This window comes from Oreochromis aureus, linkage group 15, assembly GCF_013358895.1.
Source record: "Oreochromis aureus strain Israel breed Guangdong linkage group 15, ZZ_aureus, whole genome shotgun sequence".
NCBI lineage: Eukaryota > Metazoa > Chordata > Actinopteri > Cichliformes > Cichlidae > Oreochromis > Oreochromis aureus.
In genome coordinates this window covers 5715063-5738088 of record NC_052956.1, presented here as the reverse complement: position 1 = coordinate 5738088, position 23026 = coordinate 5715063, and the positions used below count along the sequence as shown (strand labels likewise).

Genomic DNA, 23026 nt, shown 5'->3' with positions numbered 1-23026 from the left:
CGAGGAGTGATGACATGAGAACTGGAGGGATGTGAAGAACCCACCAGTAAGGTTGAAGAGAATTGCATTAATCTCACACTGAAATAACACCTGCCAATGGCAGAGAAAGCACAATCTGATTGGTTTGACAGAGAATAAATGACCTCAGGAAACAATGATGAGTTTGAAGTGAGGAAACGGGAGAGAGGGATGTGCGGTAATGTAAACAGAGCTAGCATCAAGACAATCTTCCTGATAGAAATTTCAATATATATTTTACATTAGATTTATCACACACTACAGTCATTTGTTGTTATCACTGTTTTTTGTGAAATGTACTGTAACGTGCAAAAGAGTTGAGCCTTCCAATATTTCTTTATATTTTGCTGGTAGAACAGGAAGTAGGTGCAAACGTGCAAACATAATACAGTTTCTAAGGCAAACACAGAGTCTGTACAATTCTAATGAGTTTCAATAATTGGTATGACCACCTTTATTATTCAAGAAAGACTGAACTATCGTAGGCAAGCTTTCCTGTCTTCAGGAATAACAAATCTAACAAAGCTTTACAGTTTACAGTTAGTAAAATGTCAGTCATATATATTTAATCTTTGTAATCTTCTGGATATTTATAATTACGCTGTTTGTATATATTTAAGCTATTTCTTAAATTTGTCACTTCTTAATATATTGTATTATTTAATTTAGTTTAGTCTGTTGCTGTTCTTATTGTCTTGGAGCAACTGTGACCACATAATTTTCTTAGGGATTAATAAAGTATTCTGAGTCTGATTCTGATGATTCTGAATAGTTCTCCAGCCTTTTTGAAGGACATTTAAAGCTGTTTTTTGGATATTTGCTGCCTTTTGTTCTGTTCTGTCAAGATGATCCCACACTGCTTCGAAAGCTCTGGGGAGGCCAATCCATGACTGAAACTGTTCCACTGTATGTTTCAAATGGTCTCCCAGTAAGACCATGACGCTAGTAGATGGATCAACTGAAGGGCCAGATGCGTCTCTCAGGTCGTGTGTAACGTCATTGCTGGATTTTTTTATATTTTTTTTTGTAAATAGCAAAAAACATCAGCATTGCTTTCAAATATAGTTTAGGAAATAGTCTTGCTACTTCTTCTTTTGTCTGCCACTTTCTATTTTCTCTACTTTACTCATTTTGTTTAAGGACATGCTGCACTCCATCTCAAGATAATTTTTCAGCTAACAGCTATTTGGGAATCACCTTGTTGCTGCAAAAATACCGTGTTATGTCATCTTTGGCTTTTTTTTTTTAGATTCAACTAAAGAAATTAGAATAAATTCTGTGTTTTTGTTACAGGCAGCTAATAACAGTATTAGTACTATACAGTACAGTATAAAATAATATATTTTAAGTGCAATACTTAAAGATTATACTGGCTTAATGTTAAAAAGACAGATTTTGTTTTACTATTTATATGATTAGCACAAACAAAAGAAGCCAATCGCCAAAGAAAAACAACTTTGAAAGGCCTCCAGAACGATCTCAAACTATACAATGTTAAAACAGTAAACTGCAAGTATTCCTTACTCTAGCCAGTATTGCTTCTCTCCCCTCAGATATCCAACAAGACCACACTTAAATAAAGAAAGATGCCATCAGACTACATACCTGAACCAGCTCACTCCTCTCAACGAGAAGATTGAGCAAAGCAATGCATTCTACAAAAGCAACTCATATGTGAGACTTTCAAAGCTGAAGGTCAAACCAAGTATAGCTTTTTTTTTTTAAAAATGGAGACTTTGTGTTTAGGTTTCCACTCCCTGCCTCTGCCAGATGCAAACTCTCTGACTACTGAGAGAGCTGCTCCTGAGTAGCAGACGCAATCCCTGTTAACCTTGATTTTTAGTAAGAAATGTTACCTCATGTACTTGGTGCCGTGGCTCACCTCCAAAATGAAAGCGGCAGAGTGAGCTAGTGACCCTAAGGCCAACTTCATCATACTCACATACGTCACACATCATTATTAAATTGGATACAAGAATAATGAAGGCCATTTCATGCATCCACACAGTGCATTTCAAAATTCTGTTAGCACAGGTTCACACCCATCTGACTGATGTGTTGTGTTGTTGGCACATTGAATTATGGTTGTAATTTATAAACATGTTGAACACCAGAGACTGCTGGATCTTTGCAACTGCAGAAAAAAAAGTAGTAAATACAGTAAGGCATTGTAATAAAAAAATATAACTGAATTTATTTTAGTTTAGTGGAAGAAAAACGAAACAAGAAACTTAAAAAGCCAATACAAAGGCCAAAAAACGCCAATATAACAGTTTATGCTCTGTAATTTCTGCTTCAGGGATAACCTCTACTCAGTGAACTAAATGAAAAAGAGAAATCAAAATGGTCTATTTTCCCTTCCTTTCCCTTCTGGCAAGGAAATCCATTTGAGCAAGAAGATAGCTAAAGGTTACATAGCACAGCAGCTACAAGTGTTTATACCTGCTCCTGCTTTAGCAAGGAGATTGCTCTATTTACCATTATTAACTAGCAAATCCCCCACCCTATGTGTGGGAGATAGGGAACATACATGCATACATATGCTACAATCATTATAGTGTGATGATAAATGCTAAAAATATATGTTTTGATGTAGATTCCAAATCCTACATCCAAATACTGCACAACTCTGCAGCTCCCTGCTTTATAATCATTTTCAGCTCAGTGTTTTGGAGCCCAGACTTCACATTACAATCACCACAAAATTAGGATGAATTTTTAGCCTACATGATTACATTTAAATGTGTTTAAATACAACCAACATGTTTAATTTACAGCTACAGTGACTAATGAGGCAGGAAATGGACCACTTCAAAACATAACCAAGTTTCAGTCTGTTTATTTCTGCAGTTATTACCTATGGAATAATTGTTATTTCTGAGAGTGTAAAAGTACTGCCCATTGTTAATCTCACAGTGTTCATTTAGTTTCTTCTTGTACCACAGACTCTTCTAATATACTTCCAAAAATACACTGTATTAATGCTCAAGCTTATATTCATTACGCTGAATCATGCAACATAATCGCTTCAGTGTATGCACTGTAAAACACAAAGTCAGTAGTTTCCTGGCCACACAAATCAGACAGATTAAATATACAAATCAAATTTCGTCAAATGGCAAATCATATATACATGATTATACTGTAAATGTATACATACATTTACAGTTATATATTTTTCTTTTTGTCAATTGGTTTTCCAGTTGGCATATATACTTAGAAAAAAGGCTGCAGTACCTGCATGCATGTCATCATTCATGTATGTAAAAAAGCTCAAAGAGTTTTGAATTACTTCTGATAAAACTCTGTATGTGTGTAGAGTGGGGTAATGTTAACAATTCATTAAAACTTGGCTTCCATCCTACAAGGTCTTAAAGGTCAGCTTAATGATTAATGAATTTAAAAATTGACAAAAGCCTTATAACCTCACCTATAAACTATGATTCTTAGTATTGAAAGAACAGTATAATATAACGATATAAAATATCATTCCCCATTTGACCTTTGACCTTTCCTTTAATATTAATAGATTTAAAAATATGTTTATCACTGCCATTGTTTGTATTGACAATGTATGGGGAAATAGTGAATGAAAATGGAAATTCAAAATATTATATTTATTATAATATTATAATATTATTTCTATTTTATTTTGATGTTGTTATATACATTAAAGTAAAAGTTTAAGTGTTTATATACATAACAATTTGAATACATGCTTGTGAACAAGTATGATTTTATTTAGAAAACAAAACTATCAAAAAAAAGATCAATAGAAAGTTTTTTGCTTGACATTTATCGCTAAACATTTAAAATTAAGTTTAGAAAACAATGAAGTAAAACATAATTGTACTCAAAAACATGTCAAGTATATTAAAATGGGTTCTAACAGAGAAAAAAGAAAAGCCTGAAATTAGTTTTTATTGCACAACACACTTCTTAAAGAATGTTTAAAAAGAACAAAGAAAGCAAAATGAATGCATAAAGATCGCAATGCCATTTCCTTGAAAGCAAACGCTGCCTAGACAAGGAGCTGCCTTGGCGAAGGTTTGTGCTCTGAGTGGTTTTTGTTATAAAAGCAGATTGTTTGAAAAATAAATTTATGTCAGAGGAAAAAAATATAACACCAATTTTAGGATTTTTATTTGATTGAAAACAAAAACTAGTATGTACTGTGGTTTAACGACTGCTTTTTCTAGTTGCACTAACAGGAGCTCGTGAAGAGGATCTATATGTGCCTGTTGTAAATGGGTCATGTCAGTGGGAGTCACTCCTTGGAGGGGAAAAAAAGCAGTGTGGGCACACAAAGAACCAGCTTTACACTCTGTGACTTGAAAGCATGGATTAACTGTGTGATATATAAATATGAAAAGAATTATTATTTTTTTAGTTCAATGATAAATTATGAGTCTTGTTTCCCCGCATACGATTTTTGCCATTCAGTGACAGCAGCTGAGGTGACCATAACCTCCGGTCCTTCACATTTTCACACTGATTGCCATTTCTTAGTCCTGCAGTGCATTTTTTATTCAGTTCATTTATTTATTTGCACAGGTCAGTCAGTTGGTGTCTCCGTTTCCATGACTTAAGTTTTACATTGCAATAGAAATAATAAACAACATATTTGTCAGTGGCTCACCATTTCTCTTGAAGTCCTTGCAAACGATATCAGGCTTCTGACTTTCTTCTTCTTCTTTGTTTGTCTCTTTTACAGACCACTAAGGCAGTGAACAAAGGTGACTTCCCGCTGGCCAACATCGCCTCCCGAAGGGCTTTGTTCTTAGCTGCCCTCTCCATCACTATAGGCACTGGTGTGTATGTAGGGGTAGTGGTAGCGCTCATTGCCTACCTCTCTAAACCAGGGCACATATAGCAGTCACACCTTCTTTCCAAACACCTCCAGGGAGCCCAGGAAGAGAACACCATCCTCTGGGGAATGTCACTGCGCCTGCAGACTTTGAGGAAAGTTTTTCCAGGATGTACAATTTTTTCCCCCCCTCCACCTTCCTTTTGTTCCAGACTTCTCTCCCTGCAGGCCCTCTGTCAGCCAAGATTTGCCACAGTGACTGGAGAGAGGTCAAGCAAGAGGGCAAGAAGAGGGAGGACTGTGGATAGAGAGAGACTGCTGAGACAGAGGGTTTGAGTAAAGGAAGCATTCCATGTTGGAGCCCAGTTTGCATCACAATGGCTTAAATCCATGTCGGCTTCGTCGTCTCCTGACGGATTTTTAGGTTCCACAAGCCCTAAAGAAACTTTGAAGAGAGAAGCTCAGACAGTAACCTATTGAACTCAACCAATTATTAACAAGCAGAGGTTTAGGAAGGTTCAAACCAACACAGTGTAACTTATTCACCTAAACCAATACTATACTGTTGTTGTTTGAGCTGCTGTTAAAATTGGAGCTGCCCTGTGGAGTCTTGCCCTGTGTCATCTCAGTTTGCCACCTAGGATTGTCTTTAATATACTATAATCTGCCCCCATCAGCTCAAAAATGCATTTGTCTCTGGGCTGACTGCCTCACACCGCAATATAAAAAAAAAAAAAAAAAAAAAAAAAGACATGTGAGAACATTTACAGTTTCTTAAACCATGACAAAGGAGGACTTATTTCCAGAGGGGCATAAGAAAAAAAAAATACAGAGCGTTCATCAATAAAGGATCAAACTCTTGAAAATCAAAATAATAAGAATTATGACAGGGAACACGGTTCCCTTCTCATTAAAACAAATGCACTGGCATGAATCAGAAAAATCTCAATGGAACCACAGGCCTGCATTTTTCCTCAGTAAAGCTGTCCATCTGTCAAATTCCTAGTACTCCTAAAATCTTCTCATGCAGATATGTTTGCCTACATACATGCAAATGTGCTTTGTTTTGTTGTTGTTTTTGTTGTTATGTTCATCCTTTTGTGTTCTCTACTGTTTAAAAGGTGTCTTCATTAATACTGTTTAAACTAATGTTCATTTATGGCCTTTGAAGTAAAGCACAGATGTGAGATGGTCAGATATTGAGGGGAAATGGTGTCCAGTGTTTCTTCAAGTGACACATCTGGTAACACAGCATGAAATATGAAATGAAGCATGAGCTGTTTAAGGATGCTATATACATCAGGTACACAATTTCAGTTAAAAGCAGGTCTTACATACAGTTAGGTTCTTAAGTTTTTGGACAAAGACTTAATTGTGTAAATTTTTGTTTGTTGGAAATCAAACGATCAAGATGTGCAGACTTTCAGATTTCATTCAAGTGGTTTAACAGAAGTATTTAATTAACTATGTGAAAATGGGGGACTGTATTTAAAAATGTCTAATTTCAAGAGGCTCAAAAAAAGATAATTAAACAATGGACTAACGAGCAGTTACACAGCCAGGTGAGGTCTGGTTTTCTGCACTATTCTATTATAAATTAAGCAAATAAAAGATTTGGAGAAGGTTCAAAGGGTTAAATGTGGCATTTGGTAGTTCTTCACTGAAACTCTCAATACGAGGTCTAAGGAGAGCCTGATGGTGAGGGAGGCCAAAACATCAGTGAGAGAACAAAAACTTCAGCAGCAAAATCGATTCATAAAAAACAGTGAATGCACTGAACAGCTCAGAAACACCAAAAGGTCTGAAAGAACACTGAAGACAAAGTGGATAATATTACTTATTATTTCCATGATTAAGATAAGCCACTTTACAACCTCTTGCCAAGTCAAGAACACTCTTGAGGAGATAGTTGTATCATTATAAAAGTCTACAATCAGACGTCTTCATGAATGGAAACACTTTTTACATGGTGCAAACCACCACTGGTTATACTGGTTACATATACCAAATTACACTTTGCCATAAAACATCTAGAGCAGTTCTGGAAAAAATTCTTTGGACCTCTAATACTACGATAAATGTGTACCACATTACCTGGTGGAGCGAGCGTTATGACATGGTTAGTGCCACTGCTAGTGGAACTGAGTCACTGGTGTTTATTGAAGATAATGACATGACTACACTCTGTTCAGATTCAGCTGTAGCTGTAAAACTGATCACACTGAACTTCGCAGCGGAAATGGAAAGCATACTGTGATAGCAACCCAGGCAAAACAGTTACATATCCTTCAATGGTGAAGTCATTCGTGCATATCTGTCTGAACCGAGCATGTCGTTAAATACAAACCCAATAATAAGCAACTAAATGTGACCACAGTAAAGGCCTAGCAGCAAATCTCAAGGGAGGAAATGCAACATTTGGTGACGTCTATAGATTCTAGACTTCTAGGATTTTTTATGTAAGTATTAAAAACTACTTTAACTGATGTAGTTTGTGCAGTTAATTTTGAACCTGTAAAAATGGGGGACTGTGTTTCCTAAACAGTTTTCCTAAACAGTGTTAACCCACCGAATTTAAGCTTCAAGTCTGCACTTCAATCACATCTTCATTGTTTAAATTCACTGTGGTGGTACATTTGTCATTGTTCAAATACTTATGGGCCTAACTGCGTATATATATGTAGACTTTTCCAAGTGTGGTAGTCCTGATTTTAGCTCTGATCATTTATTTGATTTAGAGCTCGTTTTCCTTAATCATAAATTCAACTGACTTAAATTAAAAAAGAAGGCTCATGTTTTGCACAATGCCTTTTCCCACTATCCCTTATTCCAGCTAATAAAACAGGGGAGATTTCGCTTTGTTCCTTCACACTTTGAAGGTGAAGACGTTCAACAGACAAGTTCACAGATTTTCCGTAAGAAGGGCTTATTAATTACTGATATTTTAGCTTGTGTTTTTACACAAGCCTGGCAGATACTATTTCAAGCAGTGAAGCCTCAAGAGGTGACGATATACACTTTGCTACCTTGCACAGGTCCTGCATTAGTCATACCTGACAGTTATGGTGCACAATTAGCTCCCCTTAATGGCTTTTTCTGAAGGAATGCATATTCTCTGGAGCATAGCCCTAAAATAGCACAACCACATTAATTTCACTAATAAGCCACTTTTGATGTCACTGCTTGCTGTCAAACCAGGCAAGTAAACAATCCATTTACACACATCCTTGGTTCTGTGAAAATTTTAGGCTAAAAATGTAACTCTGTTCTCATGTGCTAATGACGAGTGAATATCTTTCCATATTCTCTACAAGAGGAAGTTTGAAGTTTGGGGTCCGAGCTGCAGTTTAATTCAAAAACCCCAACGTTTCTTTTGAATGTTGTCTTTGAATGCCTTTATGGGTAAACAATCATCTTCTGACTAAAATAAGTCAGAAACGGACCACAGTGCACTCTGAAGACAGGATAATGTAACTGTATATGTTTAGTCTTATAACCTTTGACACCTTTTTGACCACTTGTCCCAAACTAAACGAGCTACTGATTGCAGTGTATGCACACATGACCATCACTGTACCTATAGTGAAAGTTTGCTTTCATCTCACGGAGAAAGTTTTATTGCTGATAGCGATGAAGATACTTTGTGTTTCGTAGCGTGTCATTCAAATGATGTGTTTTTAGCTGGCTTCTTTGGCAACATGGTATTGTGCAAAGTGTTACAACAATACGTAAGTTTTAATGCTGTTATTCTTTTTTTTCCCTCATTGTGATGAGCTACACATCCATGCAACAAAGAAGTTTGCTGAATGCCAGGTTGATAGTGATCTCTTTGTGTCGTGCTTTTAAGCCGCGTTAAAGAAAAACAATGTTGTTACATTATCTTTGGGATTTCTTTCCTATCTTGTGTGACGGCAACATGTACATATTGCAAATAAAGACATGTTCAAATGTAATGACAAATAAATCAGGAAGGATGGCCTTTCTTTGAAGCAAAAATTCTTTCTCTGATTTTTGTAATGTGAAGTTCTATAGTTGGATTCAAATCTGAAAAGCCCTTCACAATCTGAGGCAACTGGCTGAGTAATTGAGATGCTTGAGTTGTTCTTAAAGCAAAAGCAAACACAGACTGAGTCATGGAGTGTAGGTGTTTTTGCCAGAAAGAGACAGAGGAGCAGCTTTGAAATCTGTATAACTGCACCATTCTCTTTGCTGCATGCAGGAAAGTACATTTCCCTTTGTGTTGTCAACCATTATGGTTATTGAACAGCAGAGCAGTAGCCTACCCAGCTCAACATTTCACACAGTGAACAAAATGCCAACAGAACAAGCTAACATTTCCCACATGGTGTCCTATTATTGCGGCAGTCACTTTGACAAAGAAGACCACTGATGTTATATTCTGTTGTGATTGTTGGTTGTGGTGCACATTATCAATGGCTCTAAACTTTTTTTTCTGTTGTTGTTGTTGTACATACCCCCACAGTGTATCAGATGAGCACAACGGGTGTGGTGCAGCCCGCAAACACCACTTTACTTGTTTGTTTCCTAAAATATTAATACTGCTAGCTTAAAAAAGCTGATTTTTAAATCCATCTCCATGACTTTTAACTTGTCAAACTGTGTCCCTTCTTTAATTTATGGTGGTTTAGTAAAAAGGCAAATGGTGATTGTCTGCACTTTTCTGCACTTTTCTTCTTTGGTATTGTCACAAAGAAGAAAAGGTCACCAGCATCACTAGGGGGGGAAATTTTAAAGTCTCACTGTCAGATCATACCTTCGGCTGAGTGTGGCCTCATCGAGCATAGGTTTTCCTATGATAGTCAATAGGTTTACAGGATAAGGATTTTGGGAAGTGCTGCATTATCTGGAATTTGTGCATCACAAACTGCCCAGCAGACTACATTTATCACACATAGTTTTGAGAAATATTTGCAAATGGTGAAGTCAAAATATTAGAAGTCCAGATTGCATCATTGCTTGGCTGTATTTTCCAGGACTCTCAATCTGAAAAAAGGATTATTCCCTGAATTAAGCTCAGCTATTTCAGTTATTCATTACATTTTGATATTTCATTTGCATTTTCTCTCATAGCCACCATCAGCTGCAACTTTTCCCTACTCTTAGTAATTGATTAATTTCCCTTTAGTATTTAGAATACAGTTTCAAGCCACTGCTTTTCCATTTTTACAGTAGCTGAAAGTTAAATCTGTTGTCTATTAACCAACTGTACTAAAGGTTAGTATGTAGCTTAATTTCTATCATTTCATCTGCTGTGGGTTTTTTTTGTCTTTATTGGATAGGACAGTAGAGAGAAGATAAGGGAGCTGAGAAACAGCAGGGGAATGACAGCCAGTAAACCTGGGGTGAATTCAAACTGGGGCCTTAATAGCCTTACAATACAACATATGTTAGTTATTACATTAGCTAACATGCACATTAATTACAATCATTTTAGCTGGTTTCAACAGCTTGTTTTATTTAAAATTTCAAACATTTTACCCAGCTATTTAAACTAGTTATTTCTTAAAGCTGCTAATTTGTTACTTGTAGCCAGCTGGTTCTGTGCATGTTCCAGTTTGTAAGCATTTGTTGGTGTCACTATGCTGCAGCTGAATCAGGTTGATGAATGTGCATTTTTTTTTAGTTATGTTGACAAAAACTGAAGTACGACTTCCTCCTTGGGAATGAAGAAACTAAATTTGCATAGCCAAATCCCCTCTGTGAGAGGGTTAAACGCAGCTCTGCCGTGCCAGCATACATGCAACAGCAGCGACTGCAGCACCAGCTGGGGAAGAGCTCTCATTACAGTAGGAGAGTGAGGAGTGAGTCACATGCTGATGTCTTTGTCAGTGAACATGCTGCAGCACAATAACCAATGATGAGATGCTTGCCTAGTCATCCAGGGTGAAAAGTGCTCATATAAAACAAAACAAAGAGCTTGCTCCACTTTTTTTCCACCAGGATATGCTAAACAGGCAGACAAACAAACAGATTGAATTAATAAGCAGTATAGATCAAAAGAAGGCTGTTGTGTTTGCCAATGCGCCGTGCTTTTGCCAGAGAAAACAAGACAGTGAGTGGGAAAATATTTTGTGTCTGATTTGTGCACGAGGGATTTCTTGTGTACATTTAAATAAAATAAAATCATTTGTGAAGTTGCAGGAAAGGGGGCCTGTTGTTATGAAGTCACTAATAAAATCTTCACAGGCTGTCAATTATTGAGAGTTTACAAAGAAGAAAAAGGAAAGCAACTTCCTCGGTTGCTCTCATCTGTGGATGAGTCACTTTTCATCATTTCAACGAGCGTTTCTTGGCAATGCCAAAGATTGCTCCGGGGGAGAAACAGGCTGGCTGTATTTGCTCACCTCATGTTTCTGACTGGAAGCTACAGCACTGGACTGCAGTCTACAAGTGGATTTCTTGAGATGCATTTTTGTGTTTCACTCAAGGATGGTGCGGTTCTTTGGAAACCCCACTTATGAACCCTTATGCATAACAAAATCTGCGAGCAAGTGGAGTTGTTCCAGTAATCATGTTTAGCGGTGGATTAAGCCAAAAAAAGACATGTGGAGCAGCTTCCAAACTACAGAAACAATTTGGGTATTAATTACAGTGTCAACACTACATGTCCCTCATGGTTTTAAGTGTGATTTCCTTCTCAGCTGCCGTGCACTGCAGTTACCATTTCTCATTCATTTTTCCTCCAATGGAAGGAGACAAAGACAAAAATGAAGCTGGTCGGAAAAATAAACTTTTTGCAGAAATTTTCTGCACATAGATTTAGGGATGTAATACATGGCAACCCAGATATTTCCAGCACCCCCACCCCATCAACAATTTTTTTTTTTTTTAAGGAGATAACTTGCTCCAAGACACCCATGAGGATTCCATATCGGTAGAGGAGGCTGATGGAAATGAAAATTGAAGAGCAAGCACCCCCTCGTCTCCTCCCACTTAGGTCACACTATATGATATTTTCCTACAGCTGTAAAATAAGAAGTAAGTGAAAAAGTCCATGTTTAACATAATTGATTTGAGCTGGATTGTGATTGTGTTGTCTCATTTTGAAAACAATAGCAACATGCTAATTTTGGATTCTAATGAAATTGCTTGAGGTATTAAGGAGGGCTTTGGACAGACTGCAAACTCTAAAAAGAGGCTCATTTAGCTTATGTGACTCGGGCGCTGTCTATAAAAATAGCACGAAGAGCAGGTGCTGGTTTTGAGCATACATTGTGAATTTGTAATGCTAGATTATTCAGGGGAAAGAGCTTAGAGGAGTGTGTGCTGCCTTTCTTTCTACTGAGAGCTCCAAAACAGTTTAAGAAAAAAACAAAAAAGCCTCACAGATGTTATGTTTGCTAAATGTTCTCATCTCAGATGACAGTATTAGCCAAGCCGGGGGCTATTTCACAAAAACATTTTGGTCATAAAAAGAGCTGAACTGAGCTTTATCTATCGCTCCTTTTCCTGGCAATATATTTAAACTGGATATTCTTTGTGGGTATATTTGCTTTCACTTATCTCTTTCAATAAAGAAACCTCAGCAGAGAGAATAAAATTATGTCCCTGCTGAATAACTGCATTTGTCAGTTATTCATGAAAAATAGTTAAAAATGTCTTTAGAGTGAGGGCCAGAGAGCCATTCATTTTGTTACTCTGCGTTTTAATTGGCTGCAGTTAAATGAATATTGTCAAAACTGTGGAATGTGTATGACTCCGTGCACTCGTAAGACTGAGGAGCTTATTGTGAAAAAAATTTATTTTTACATGCCTGCAAAATCTATGGCGCTTAGAGTCGAGCATGAGGAGGATGTGCATTGACACATATTCAGTCAGTTTCTCAGTAAAGCATGTGGATAGTAAGGCTACAGAGCAGGTGAATAACACAGAGCTGGCTGAGAACATCTCATACAGACAAAAATCTCTGTTTTTAGTAAAGCCTGAAACCATACTACTGCTGCGCTGCTGAGCTCTACCCATGACTCTACACCTCTCCATGACTGTAGGGAGTGGTTTTCTAGGAAGATCCTTTCAAATGAAATGAAAGTGAGTGATTTTGTGTTTTCACATAACACTGGCTTTTATCTTGCTGCTGCACCGTTGGTTTGTCTGTAAGCATGGGAAAGAACAGAGGCGAGAGAGAGCTAATTTTATGGATTTTCAATCCCCCAGGAAAGACCCAGATACATCTGTAAAGATTTATCTATCAATTCAAAAGCAAGCAAAGGGGAAACGAAGTCAAGAAGGAAGTGTGAGATTAGAGGAGGAATTTGTGCACAGTTATTCAAAGTTGGTCAAAGGCAGCAACTGGGTGGTTGAGGTGATCAGAAGATAAAATAAAATGACAGCTAAGAGTCATGGCAGTATAAAGCAGATTCCCACTGCAAGCTAGATCAAGAGCATACACGGCATAGAAGGTGGATGTAGCTTCTGGGTCTGAAAAGTGAAGCCTACATGGAGGTTCCTCTAACCTGCATTCTTTTTAAAGACCACCAGGGGACGATACCCGAAACTGCAACAAGACTAATGATCCCAGTGAAATATGTGGAAAAATGTTCTCAGACTATGGTGGACCTGAGAGATCAAACAGACTGGAACTTAAGAAAATGCCAGCAAATAGAAAAATGCAGCAAAAGCACACAAAGCACAACGGAACTGAACAAAACACAAAAGAAACATTTCTGAGGACTGAAAAATGCAATGCACCGGCTGCTGAAGTGAAAGAAACCAAAATAAGGGAAGCAATGCGCTGAGACACTTAGAAGAAGTAATGGATTCATTAGTGATGTGAATTAGTAAAAGATGCAGGTAATATCTGTTTTAATCACATGATTCATATAATACTGTAGATACATGTTTGCCATTAGCCTTTTACTGCTAGCTTGTCACTTCCACAGCTGCTCTGTCATGTTATTGTCTCCCCAGAAACACTTCTGTTTTGTTTCAGTGTTACAGTTTTTTGTTTGCTTGTGTTTTCTTGAGTTGCAGTGCATTTGACCACTTGGGGACACTGGATCAGGCACACATTTTGGGTAATATTAAATTTTAACAAATTTGTGCATGCTATCTTTCAGGAATGAGGATTATCTGGGTATGTGCATTAGCCAGTTGGGACTGGCAAGTCAGTAGCCAATAAGCACTGAGTTTCTAACATCATGGCAGCTATATCCATCCTTTATACCGTCTATAGTAAGGAGATATGTAAACAAGCAAGCGCACGAGCATTTTCACCAAGCAAATTGCTTATTTGATTTTTTTGTAGTTTCTTGTTGCACCATGACCTCATTTGAAGAGCAATTGATATTTTTTGGCAACCGCCATAGAAGTGTAGAATAAGTAGGTCTTGAGGCGAAGGTAGACTATGTTCAACAAAAAGGTGACATTTAATTTTTTTTAATCTCAGCAAAACAAAAGAGAAAAAAAAAACAGGAATAAACTAAAACATAAGGAGATTAAAAGAGAATTTTAAAAATGCAGTCTCACATACATGTGCCTTAACAGCTTCACCTGCATGGACCTTGCCACTTGCACAGGTAACGAAGAGGTGATCAACACACAAATAACATAAAATATATATACAGCAATAAGGTTAAAGGTGATCCTGGTTCCTGCCCAGGCGATACCTATAACATTTTGTGCATCCACATATTCACAGAATGTCAATGACTACCGAAAACCACTCACCTATTCTCTCCCTGTTCTGCTCCTGTGCCCCAATCACTCACAGCTCAGGATCTAATCATGCAAACCCGACGTCGCCACTACTGATTAACTGCAGATTCCACAGGAAACACAAATAAATCGCAGAGGAAAACAGGAAAAATAACACTGAATCAAAACACCCAACTCAGTCTAATTAACAGATAAAATCCATAAACCAAAATAAGCTACTTTTGGCTGCTCCCTTATTCACAAGCGGTTGCCACAGCGGGTAGCGCCGCATGTTTTATTTGGCAGATTTTTACGCAGGATGCCCTTCCTGACACAACCCCCGGGGGATTTGAGTCTCCTCCCGGCATCAAAATAAACGGCGGAAATTGTGATCAATAAACACACTGATAATCTTTGGGGACTGGGCATGCTAAAAATCTCAGAGGACACAAATATTTTTGTTGATTTCTTGCAGACTTCCCTTTTACAGTATAATAGTCTTCTGTGGGGAAAGAGACTTGTTGGCAACAGGTAATATATTTATAGGTTCCAGCTGGGGGAAATAGCAGCAAGTCCAAACATGCAACTTTCACACACATCCATGGGCAACCCAGACAGAAAGCCTTTACATTTACCTCCAAAAGTTAAATCTGTTCATCTGGACGTAGCGTTTTGTGGGAGAAACGTTTCGTCACTCATCCAAGTGACTTCTTCAGTCTCAGCTGACTGCAGGTTTCCCCAAACCTTATAAACAGTACATTTGCATAATGACTGAAACCAGCCCACTGAGGGAACAATGGGCTGTGAGGTCAGTTCCTTAATCATAATTTCCCCAACTCTCTGTGAATGGTACTCATGGCCATTGATCAGTGTTCTTTGATCAGTGGGTTTTGGTCAGTGATTGTTGATCAATGGTCATGGGAATTTGCATAATTATGATTAAGGAACTGACCTCACAGCCCATTGTTCCTTCAGTGGGCTGGTTTCAGTCATTATGCAAATGTACTGTTTATAAGGTTTGGGAAACCTGCAGTCAGCTGAGACTGAAGAAGTCACTTGATGAGTGACTTAAACGCTTTCTCCCATTAAAACGCCACGTCCAGATGGACAGATTCAACTTTTGGAGATTTACTTTCCTGGATGATTGAGAATGCATCAAGACCCTTTACATTTACCCTCATGTGACCTTAACTCCCATTGGTTAAAAGGGTTTCAGGAATCTGCTTCATGCTACAGTCCATTCATTTCCTTTGTAACAGTAACAATAGGTCTAACAATAAGATGCCACAGGGAATGTGTACAGGCTGAAACAGTGTCAGATAATTCATGTCTCAAATACAACTGATTAACATTCCAACACACTCGAGAAGGGACACACACACACACACACAGAGTCATTTAAATTCCTCCCTTTTGGCAAAAACACATGTTTTAGGAGAAGTGAAAACTAATCTCTTTTTGCTTCTATATTGGCTTTTGTGTGTGTCTTTCCAATAAACGTTTAAGCTCCAAGCGCAGTCATGACTGCCTATGAAATTCAAAAGCTATCTTCCTCAGGACTGAAGGGGACAGGGTAAAACGTGAGTACAACAAAATAAATGGATAACTCAAAGCAACGAGGTCAAAGTAGTGCTGTCAGTGTCTGCCCACAGTCCTTGGGAGCTGCCTTCTAAAGCCCAGTTTTCTCCCTCAACACTCAAATAAAAAGGCATACTTTAGTCTTCTTGTTGACAGAATTAGAGATTTTGCGGGGAAAGCAATAGAACAACCCAGATAGATGTTTCACAAGTTGAATTAAAATACTGTTTTATTAAGTGAAATATTAAAGTGGGCTCAGCTCTGCCATCAAACAGACTTAGGCCTGATACAGCGGCAGAGGCATGGCAGAGCAGCAGTTCATCAGAACTAGCAGTTTGCCTCAAGCAGTGATACACTGCAGAGGAAATGTGGGCATTCATTCCTTTTATTTCTGTATAGTGCTGTTAACAAGGCCAACCTGACTGTTTGAATGTCACCGAAGCGAGAATATGATTCTCGACTGAGTAAGACAAGTATGTCCTTTTGTTTCTTTCCCTCTTCTTACAAGAATTTTGCAGATCTACATATGCAGGTATAATATCATTAGTGGAGTTGGGGCCATTTTTATGAGAGACAGACATTCTCATTTTAATGAGAAGGTAGTCATAAAATCCTCATTAAATTTTAAGAACGATACCATGCGAAGCTGTCAAGTGATAAATCTGTCCACTTTTTGTAACTCCAGCCAGACAACTGTCACATTAATGATTCTTAAAAGATTACAGCATTACAGTCAAATGACATCTGGAACTCCTTGTCCTCGGTGTGCTCACGCTTGATTGAGTTGACAGTATCTCAGCAGGAGTTTTATTACAGTTTCTCTGCTCGCCAGACTAGACGAGGCCTCACGTAGCATGCAGCGAAAGGCAACGTGAAATGGAAACAGCAACACTTTGAATAATGCACCAGCCGCCCACACGCGCTTGTTTCTTTCATTATCTTATACGGCACACCTGGTTGTGTAGGAACACCCCCTGCAGCTGCCATTCTTCTGTTCACGTGCATTCAAGTCATAGGTTCTTTCTTTTTACTACTGTGTTGTTGGAGGGTTTCAGATGGCCAGGTGCATTGTCTCAGCCTCAGTCAGTGAACCAGAATCTAGAGATTTGTATGATTGGATTCATGTCCCTCATTTGTTTGATTTATTCATTTTGAGCTCATAATGAGAAGTTTGTTTGTTGTTTGCTACACTTATTACTAGTTCTCAGGGATGACTGTGGCTCAGGGGGTAGAGCAGGTCATCTGCTAATTGGAAGGTTTGTTGGTTCACTCGAAAGTATCCTTGGGTAAGATACTGAACCCTCAGTTGCTCCCAGGGCATTCACTGGAGTGGGAATGTGTGTGAATGTTCGAGAGAAAGCACTTGGACATAGAAAAAAGTGCTTATGTGAATGAGATATTGTATAAAGCACTTTGTGTGCTGAAGTTGGGCAGAATAGTGCTATATAAGACACAGTCCATCTAGCCAATAGTCTGATCAAGAACCTGTGTAAAGACTTCAGCACTAGCTTCTTTGACTAGTGACAGCGCTCTCCTTCCAAACTAACTAAAGCTTAAGAACACACAAAATTAAAACAGTTTGCTGCATTGTTTGAAAAAATAACCAAGACTTTTATTTATAGGACATACACCAGGTTTGTGAGGGGTTTGTCACATCTGTAGGGCATACACTGGTTATTTAAATGGCTCTTACAGTTATTGACTGCTTCACAGCCTTGTGTTTGTGCTTGTAAGCACAGAGACAAGCCAGCAGCTCAATAGAGCTTCTGTGCCACGAGCATGCTTAGATCTCACAATGACGAGATGAAAGGGGGGTTAGCTGCCTACACGAGTCAATCTGTGTAACCTGGGGAATGGTGCTGAGACAGTCTGGCCTTTAAGCAAAGCAAGATGTGAGTGGCAACAATCAGCCGGTGGCAGGGGGAAACCTTTAAAATGAGACCATTCACTCAGGTGTCCTGACCCAGTTTAATGTGATCATTCCTCGGAAGGTTTTGGGTAAAAACCGAACAGAGCTTTTTTGTTTTGTAAATAAAATCAAGGAGAGTGTCAGGAGACAATAGAAGAGAAATCAAAGAGCAGGATGCTTCAGAGGTTAGCATAAATAGGAGAGACATAAAGGTAGAGTGTGAAGGGAATGAAGACAAGAGCGGGACAACCAAGGCCGCCTGACAGCAGGTAGTGATTTACTGCCTTCCTGCTGACTCTCATGTTGTTGTCTCTGTGGCTAATTGACAGTCAATTATCTCCCGATGACAGCCCCACCCACTGGCAAGCCAGTGTGTGTGAAGGCTTTGTTGACATCCCCAAGGCACGGCCAAGTTTACAAGGCCCCACTGCGATCACGAAACAATTGTGTTTGCCTGCATCTTTCCTTTCTCCCTTGAGAATCGGAAAAAGAAGAAAAATTGTGTAAGTGACGCGTGGGGGAATATAGGCTCTCTTAGGAGGAAGTAAATAGGCTTCATAAACAAGAGAAAAGGCTGATAACAGGGTGCGAGATTGGGCTTGATTATTGGTTTACAAGAATAGGTAATGACGAGAATGAGGAGAAAGAGTAAATGTGCTCTTTACAAACATGTCAGGTCATTCTGTGTTTGTGAGACACCAGATTGGACATAATAGATATTACAAAGCTGTGGTGTTTCTAAATACAGTGTATACTTATTCTTAGATTCTGTAGGCTTTGAGAGTTTTCAAATGGACATAAAACACAGATGTAGGGATGCTGTAAGCTCCCAGGTCTGTAGTTTTGACTATGATGCATTAGTAGACCAGTCCACTAGTAATTGGTTCTTAATTTTGCTCCTGTTAGGCTTTTAGAAAACCTCTTATTTGTGTCAAAGCCAGCCTCTGAAGCATGGTGGGAGCAGAATCCTGGCAATACAACACAGCTGGAGACTTGAAAAAAGTTGTGGCACAGTGAGATCGTGTTCCTGGGAGTGTGAATGAGTGTGTGTATGTGTGTGTGTTTTGTGTGTACTAAGGACAGGTCCCAAGGTTTCCTTCAATCTGTTGTTGTAGATGGCTTTTTCATGCAAGGTCTCATCTCCCATCATCGATGAAAATAGCGTGAATAAGGGTGTGTACTTGGCTCAGTAATGAAAAGATGTGCTGTGTGCTGCCAGGCAGAGAGAGCAGTTGCAAACCCCCTCCAACACCTGTCCAATCAGCCCACAAGACCAAGCCTTAAATGCTTTCCATCAGTGCTGCTGGTGTTCGGGAGCTCTGAGCTCACAGGGAAACTCTAGTAATTGGCTTCTGTTTGTCCTGGCCTTATCAGTGTATTGCTTTCATGGATAACTTGGAACTAATTAATCAGGGTATGGAGGGTGGGATGGGATTTGCCTTTCTCTCTCACTCTCTTTCATTTTCTTTTCATTTTCTGACAAACACCAGCTATTTTACCAGTGTTCAGTAAAACCTTTTAGAACTGTTGCAATACAGATATGGACTTGGGAAAAGTGGCAGAGATAAACACAGTTTAAGAGGCTTTGCTTCTACATGCCTAATCCTATGTTTTGTCTCACACCGCCACTTCTATTTTGTTTTAATGTTTACAATATGAGTTTGCAACCTGCCCCACAGCATCTCATGCTCATTTGAATAGAACACAGCTAGATTTCATTTTAAAGAATTCATGCTGTTTTCAAATAATTGCTTTTATAGCATCAAAGAATGGCATCTATTAATGCCCCAGGAAGTTACTGAACAATGATGCTGAGTATTTCCTTACAGAATCCAATTTTATCTACTAAAGAGCAGCGGTAGATCATAAAATTCCACAACGAGTGATGTGATCATCCTTGGCGCTTCATTATAGTTATTCAAATCTCCATAGGCACAAGTGAGTCATTACTCTTCAGTTATTTCTTGTGATTGAATTTAATCAAAGGCATGTTATTTACAGCAGTATGCAATAAACATGTTGGCTCAGTGCTTACTGATAGTGTATTCTGCCCTTGGTCCAGTGATCACAGGCTACAACACTGCAGAAAAATTTCCTGCAGCTTAAACTCTGCAGTACCACAATTGAGTACCTAGCTGTAAAATTTCAAACAGATTGGAGAGTAAAGCACAAATCAAGATTTTATTTGCATTGCACTCTAGGAGCAAAAGGTGACTTCCATAGGAAGCACATTATTAAGGATTGTTGAAGACATTTTCTGAAAACTAAGCAGCAAAAAACAAACAAAATTATACACTTCATTCATTAAAGGATTTACATGAAAAGACAAACAATATGAGATAATCCCATTGAATACTACCTGGGCGATTGCTCCAAAGTTGAGGTGGTTGTACAGCAGGGGTGGACAACTTCAGGCCTCGAGAGCCGGTGTCCTGCAGGTTTTAGATAACACCCTGGTTCAACACATCTGAATCAAATGATGAGTTCATTACCAGGCCTCTGGAGAACTTCAAGAAATGTTGAGGAGGTAATTTAGCCATTGAAATCAACTGTGATGGATCAAGGACACATCTAAAACCTGCAGGACACCGGTTCTCAAAGCCTGAAATTGGCCACCCCTGTTGTATAGTAAGCAATTTTCTAAACTTAACCTGGACACTGGAGCAGGGCCTAACCAATCAGATGTAAGAACCCTTTGTGAATAGTAAGGAATTAAAAGTTGATTGATGTACTGTGGTGTCTAGCAATGTAAATCCCTGTATGCTGTGAGCAGAAATAAAATATATTCTAGAGAAGCTAAAACTGAGGTATTTTCTGTTATAAGTCTGCCATCATTGTGTGACGGTTGAGGGAGTTAAAAGAAAAAAAAAAGGATTAAAGAAAATAAAGCTTGTATAATTTTTGTTGACAATTGCTGTGATAAAACTGCCAGGAATATGATTGTACCAACTTGGTGTTTTCTCTAAAACATAGATAATTATCAAAAATAACCCTCAGGTTTGCTAATAGGGCCTTAGGGGACTTAGCAGAGGCTGGAATTGATTATCGAGGGGCTCAGAGCCAATTGTAATCAAATCTTTTTTGGCCAAATTTAATTGTAGAAAGTTCTGTGATTACAGATACTTACATCATCTCCGTTATTTGACCAAATTATTGCATTCTGAGTGTTTAATACAGATAACCACGTATCATCAGCATAACAGTGAAATGAGCAGTCATCTAATGTCAGCATATACAGACAGAATTTATTCTTGAGGCATGAATGAATCAAGTGAAACACCACATTCTATGTTGGAAAGAAGAACTTTCAGACTGTTCAGATCTATAATCCGTGTATTACAATAAGTACTGTCAAAAGCTGTGCTAAGGTCAAGCAGCACCACTACACAACAATGCAGCCAATAAAAAGTCATTCATCATTTCTAAGGATTTGGTGTAGCGCCTTTTTGTTAAAATTAATATCAAAATATATTATTAATAAAATCTATGAACTTGAAAACATGTGGATAAATGACAAGTATGTGAAAACTGTGCCATAAAATCATATTTTAGCACTGGATAATATTTCAAATTACAGCAGACCTTTGCCTGGCATAAACCACAAGATGCTCCAAATCATGTCTTTTATCACTGGACTGAACAGAAGCCCTAAAGTTACCATTCTCTTGGATGTATGCTTCCCCCCCTCCAGGCTATATAAAGCTTTCACGGGGCCAATGTACGAGCTGTTGTTTGTTCAGTTTCTTGTCCTCAAGCTCCTTTACCATAAATACGAACAGCTGGTGTGAGCCTCTCAGGGAGGCTATATGTTCCACATAGAATGCCAAGGTACACACAAGACACACAGCACAACTGATCCATTTTCCAGTATGGGTCGGAGGAGAAAGGCAATGAGCTGAGCCTTCTATAAAATAACAGCTAAGGGCATATGGGTATTCATCTCAACTGTTTTGGTACATGACATTCAGAGTGATATGAGATTTCTAAAGTGAAATTCCACTCTGAAGGTGAGCCCTTTATGATGGCTGGTCAATTGAGTCTTTATAGTGTGAGAAGGCTCTGCCTGTGAATGAAGGCTGATTAAAGTATGTAGTGTCAGATTATACAAGTCTAATAAAAATTTACGAGTAACCCCATTAGCACACAATTGCATAGTGAACCTTAGCAAGAAGCCCATGGTTGATTTCACTTAGCGACAGTTTTAACTGATTTTATTCAAAAGAAGATACCTTTGTCCATGCATTTTATGCACTTCTTTTTCAAAGCTTAAATTTCACAGAAACCTTTCCATCCATTCTCTTCCACATGTCAGGGTCTCACGGGGAGTCTATCCCAGCTATCACAGAGTGAGAGGCGGACTCCAAATGCAGGACCTAACCACAGGGTGTCATGGTACTGGATGATAAATCCTGCATTTTGTATTTTTGGACTATTTTTGGAATTCTTATGAATTATTAAGCATCCTCAGTTTTTGGTTTAGTTGTAGTTTAGTTGTTTAGAGTTCCTAGTTTTTCCCTTTATTTTAATAGTGCCTGCATGTTTCACATTGAGTTCTTGCTACCTTTGTAATCTGGTGTCTATTACTGTCCTTTGTGTTTTAGTTAATCCAACTTTTCTAGTGTCTGCATGTATCTGGTCAATTCTTCATCTCTCAGTGATTTTCTATTTAGTTGCTTCTTGTTTTATGTATTTACTTTGTCATTATCCTGATTGTTTTCAGCTGTTTAGATTCAATAATTGCCTTCTCTGTATGTATAGTCTCTGTCTCCCCTCGGTTGTTTGTCATGTCATACTGTTACTTATCTGTTGTAGGTTTCTTCCTAGATTTTCCTGGATATTTTCTTCTTTGCTTTGTGGTCTCAGTTTTTCCTTAGTTGTGGATTCTATGTTTGTGACATTTGATCATGCAAATAAACAGCTAACTTTTCATTTTGAACTCTGCCTCTTCACTAACAGATAACATAATTATGATATTAGTTACGTTATCTGTTAGTGACTATGATAAATATGTAATAACTTCTTTCTAAGGTCACAAAAAGCAAATGGCAAAATCCAAAGCA

At 38.3% G+C, this 23026-nt stretch overlaps 1 protein-coding gene across 1 annotated transcript in view; it reads left to right on the top strand.

Moving 5' to 3' along the window:
* The window catches only part of syndig1l (synapse differentiation inducing 1-like), a 47077-nt gene extending 38279 nt beyond the window's left edge, over positions 1–8798 (top strand). The window contains exon 4 of the mRNA XM_031755089.2: positions 4733–8798. Within this exon, the coding sequence (XP_031610949.1) occupies positions 4733–4891 (159 nt within the window). The 3' untranslated portion in view covers positions 4892–8798. The remainder of the gene's footprint in view (positions 1–4732) is intronic.
* Positions 8799–23026: the final 14228 nt, after the last annotated feature.